The sequence below is a fragment of the Frankliniella occidentalis genome, unplaced genomic scaffold (assembly GCF_000697945.3).
Source record: "Frankliniella occidentalis isolate FOCC.00 unplaced genomic scaffold, Focc_3.1 Scaffold737, whole genome shotgun sequence".
Taxonomy (NCBI): domain Eukaryota; kingdom Metazoa; phylum Arthropoda; class Insecta; order Thysanoptera; family Thripidae; genus Frankliniella; species Frankliniella occidentalis.
In genome coordinates this window covers 11099-15658 of record NW_026267849.1, presented here as the reverse complement: position 1 = coordinate 15658, position 4560 = coordinate 11099, and the positions used below count along the sequence as shown (strand labels likewise).

At 61.4% G+C, this 4560-nt stretch overlaps 1 protein-coding gene across 1 annotated transcript; it reads right to left on the bottom strand.

The window, feature by feature from the left end:
* Positions 1-5: 5 nt before the first annotated feature.
* On the bottom strand, positions 6-4542 carry LOC127751693 (uncharacterized; the record flags this gene model as incomplete). Its single annotated transcript, XM_052275658.1, has 1 exon — positions 6-4542. A coding segment is annotated over exon 1 (4347 nt), but the record flags the coding sequence as incomplete, so codon positions are not given.
* Positions 4543-4560: the final 18 nt, after the last annotated feature.

Here is a 4560-nt window from a genome sequence, read left to right as displayed (position 1 = left end):
GTTGAGTCGTTGTCTGACGCCGAGTCGCTCAGTGTGTGTTCTGCCCTGTGTGTGAACTGGAGAGCGCGTCTCGCTCGTTTAGGTGCAGGCTGTTGGGGTGGTGTCTGTGGTGCGTCCGCGTCCTGGCTCAGTGTTGTGGCCGCCTCCTCCGCGGAGGCCTTCTTCTTGCGCGGGGTCACGGGTGCTGGCGGTGCGCCCTTTACCGACGAGCAGAGGTCTTTCCACCCCTCCCTCTGCTGGGCTAGGGTGCGCCAGTCAGTGACGCCGTAGGGCTTTACCATTTCCTTGATGTAGTCCTGGTAACGGAGCTTTGGCTTACCTCGGGCCCTCTTGCCCTTGATGCTCCCAGCAGTGACCTTGCGGATAATTCTGTCCTCCGGGGCGCGCTCCACGTGCCCTGCCCAGTGAAGGGCGACAGACTGCACCCAGCTTACTACACTCTTTCCGTAGTTCAGGAGCTCCCTTATCTCCTTGTCACTGCGGAGGCGCACCACTCCTGGCTGGGAGAGGTCCGGGCCGACAATGGCCCTCAACACCTGCCTTTCGAAGACGCACAGGGCCTGCTTGCACTTGGCTGTTAAGGTCCAGGCCTGCCCTCCATATACAGCGACCGGCTTGATGACCGTCTCATAGATGATGAGCTTACCTTTCCTACTCACCTCCTTGGAGCCCAGCAGGGCTTTCAGGGCCCGCAGGTTGCGCATCGCTGCGCTGGTCCTTTCCTTGATGTCCACGAGGCTGTCGTTGTCCACGGTAATCATGGAGCCCAGATACCTGAAGACGGTGACCGCCTCGTAGGAGTGGTCACCTACCTGTAGAGGTGGAGAGGGGCCGCCCTGTGTCGGCGTGGAGCACATATACTTAGTCTTGCCCTGGCTGACCTGGAGACCAATCTCCGCACACTTCTCCACCAGTGCCGCCATCGCCGCGCTGAGCTGCGGGCGGGTGTTAGCCACAATGACTATGTCATCCGCATACGCCAGGAGCAAGACCTCAGGGTCCAGGAGTTCCATTACCCGTCTCACCGCTGACTCTAGCGCCAGGTTGAAGAGTTGTGGCGAGAGCGCGTCGCCCTGCCTCACGCCAGAGGTCGTCTCAAAGCATTCTGAGAGGAAGCCCATTGCTCTTACCCTATTCTTTGTGGAGCGTGAGAGTGCCTGGATCATCACGATGAGCTTTTGAGGGATGTTTAGCTCACCTAGCCTCTTCCACAGCACGGCCCTGTGCACAGAATCGTAAGCCTTCGCGAAATCCACAAACAGCATGTGTGTTTCTTGCTGGAACTCCTTGCGCCTGGCAAGCAGCGCCCTAAGGGCGTAGATGTGGTCCGTCGTCGACCTATTCCTGCGGAAGCCTGCCTGATACTCACTCGTGGCCTCCTCGGCGTAGTACTCCAGCCTCCGTAGGATCAACGTGGAACAGATTTTATAGCCAGTATTGAGCAATGAGAGGCCTCTGTAGTTATCGCAGTCGTAGAGCCCCCCTTTTTTATGGAGCATTGTGATGACGGCTTCCTCCCACGCTGCTGGAATGGCCTCCTCCTCCCATATCCTTACCATGAGCGCCGTCAGGTTGTCGATCAGGTGCTCCCCGCCGTTCAGAAAGAGTTCGGTGGCAATGCCGTCCGCACCCGTGGCCTTACCTTTTTTCATAGACTCAATTACCCTTACCACCTCTTCCCGTGTTGGTGGGTTCCGCTCTCGCTGATCCGGCTGCTGCCCTTCCGCCGTCCCCACCTGAGGCACGGCACCTACTCGCTGTTGTGGGCTGGGCCCCTGGCTGGGCCCCTGGCTGGGCCCCTGGCTGGGCCCCTGGCTGGGCCCCTGGCTGGGCCCCTGGCTGGGCCCCTGGCTGGGCCCCTGGCTGGGCCCCTGGCTGGGCCCCTGGCTGGGCCCCTGGCTGGGCCCCTGGCTAGGCCCCTGGCTGGGCCCCTGGCTGGGTCCCTGGACGGGCCCCTGGGTGGGCCCCTGGGTAGGCCCCTGGCTAGGCCCCTGGTCGGGCTCCGGTGCGGGCGCCTCGCCGTGCTCCGTAGGTCCCGCAAGGACTTTGATGCAGTGGTCGCGCCATGTTTGCAACACCTGCGTGGTGTTGGCGACCAACAGCCCCTCCTCGGCCCTGACCATACATGCACGGGGGACATACCCCATCTTAGTTTTCCTTACCTTTGCGAAGAAACCACGGACATTCTGTAGCGAGTGGTCGAGCTCGAGGTCTTCGCATATTTGTTTGAGGTAGCGTCGCCGTACCCGTCGCAGCGTCTTCTTCCTCATCCGTTCCATCTCCTCGTAGCCCTCTCTGATCTCCTCGTTGTGCACCTCCTCCCTGTGCCACCTCCAGATCGCGTTCCTCTGCTCGGTGACTTCGTCACACTCCTCGTCGTACCAGTGCTTACCCTTCGTCTGCTTGGCTTCCCCTAGTGTGGACTTACCGCTGACCAACAGGGCTGACGCCATCCGCTCCCACATGGCGTGTATAGTCTCCCGTGGTGGCTTGTCCGGCAGGGTGGTGTCACTGGCCGGGCCTTCGGGTTGCTCTTTCGCCTCCGTGCTGCCCTCCTGCAGTAGCCGCGTCACCGACTTTTGAAATTCTTCCTTTACTTCAGGGTTGTTCAGGCGCTCCAGTCGCAGCTTCTTAGGTGACTTTAGCATATCCTGCTCTCGTTCCCTTTTGAAGTGCTCCACTTTCACCTTGAGCGTCGCCACGACAGCGGCGTGGTCAGAGTAGTTACACGCGGTCCAGTCCGTGCGCACACCTGTTACCCAGTTTCTGCGAAGGGTGTCAATCAGGATATGGTCTATCTGGGAGACATCCTTGCAGTTGTTTGAGGTCCAGGTGTAGCGCTCGCCCCTGGGCCGCGACGACGTCGTGCTCACCACTGTCATGCTAGCCGCGTTGGCGAAGGAGACCAGTCGCGCCCCGTTGCTGTTGTCCTTCTTGTGGTACGTGTAGTAGCCCCTCGACTTGTCCAGGGGTGTGGCTGGGGGGCCCAACTGGGCGTTCATGTCTCCTAGGATTATCTTGACGCTGCCGCTGGGGAGTTCATTGTGTACTAACCTGAGAAGTGACTCGTAGAACTGACCTTTTTCCTCCAGCCCCTTCTCCGACTGGCAGGGGGCGTGGCATGTGACGAAAGAGATGGTATGGGTCTCCGTGCGCATACGCAGGGCAGCTATCCTTTTACCTCGTGGTTGGAAACCAAACATGGCGGGCAAAAGGCTCCGATGTACTGCAAAACCTACCCCATGGACCTTCTGCGTGCCTCCGGAGTAGAAGTACTTGTAGTCACCCATGATGAGCTCACCTTGTCCTGGCCACCTGATCTCCTGTAAACCCACAATGGCAAGCCCCATGCGCTTAAGCTCCTTTGCCACATTTTTGGCACAGCCCAGGACACCCATGGTCCTGACATTCCACGTTGCGACACGGATAGGCAAGTTCTTGGGCAGTGCTGCCGGCCGGCCACTGTCCCCCCGCCCCACCCCTTTGGCGGGCAGGTGGGGCGTATCCGCGGGCCTGTCCTGAGGCGGCGGGGTGGTAGGCGTGGGCTTGGGTAGACCGACGGGGGTCTCCCTTTCTTTCCTCTTGGTCTGAACCCTCCACCTGCACTTGTCTGCAGCGTTTACCTGTTTCTGTTGTGACGTCGGCGCCGGCTTGGGCTTGGGGAGCGGGGGGAAGGGGTTAAAGGGGCTGCAGAAGTCGCCGTGGCCGGGCTCCCTTACCTCCCGCACTCTGCTCACGCTGTCGTAGTGGACTCTCTCACCGCCACCGGCTTTGCTGACCCTGTAGATGATCTTGAGGGGGGGACCTGGTGTGAGGTGTGCTGGTGTTATTGTGTGTGCTTGTGGCGTGATGTCGATGTCGAGGGGGTCCTGCGCCTCGTAGTATACTGTGATTTTGGTCTGGTGGGCCTCGGCCAGTGCCACAAGAGACTCCTCTCCAAGCCACACATGGTCCTTCTCCAGTTGGGCTGCGAGGCGCGCGGCCGCTCCTGTCGCGTCTCTTATGCCGAGCTCGCCGTCCGGCCGTGGACCCACGAAGGGTTCATAGCCCCACGGGTCATCCGCCCATGCTGCTTCCAGAGCCGCGACCGGAGGGAACGCCACCAGGTGCGCGACCACGGCCCGCCGCAGCTGGGCTGCGTGCCGGACATGGTCCTCGCCCCCGGCCTCCAGCCGTCCCTCACCCGGGACTCTACCAGTCTCGTGTAGCTGGTGGCTTATGGCATAGAGGAGGCAGTTGCCATCAGCTTGCATGCACGTTACGTGCGCTAGCCCTTCTCTCACTCGCACCTTCTCCTTCGTGCCTGCCCGGGGCCAGCCAGACTGGGGGTTGCGTTGTTGGTGTAGTAGCATGTTGTGGGGGTGCTGGACGCCTAGGGGGTAGGCCACTGTTCCTACAGGGGTGCCTAGTCTGGCCTTGGGTTGCGGGGGCCGCGGCACGCCTGACGCGCGCAGGGGTGGGGGATGGAGAGGGCGCAGTGGGCCCTGGGGCGCCGGCAAGGTAGGCAACACAACCTACGCCGGGCAGGGGCGGCCTATAGCCTCAGTGGCTTGGGCCGGG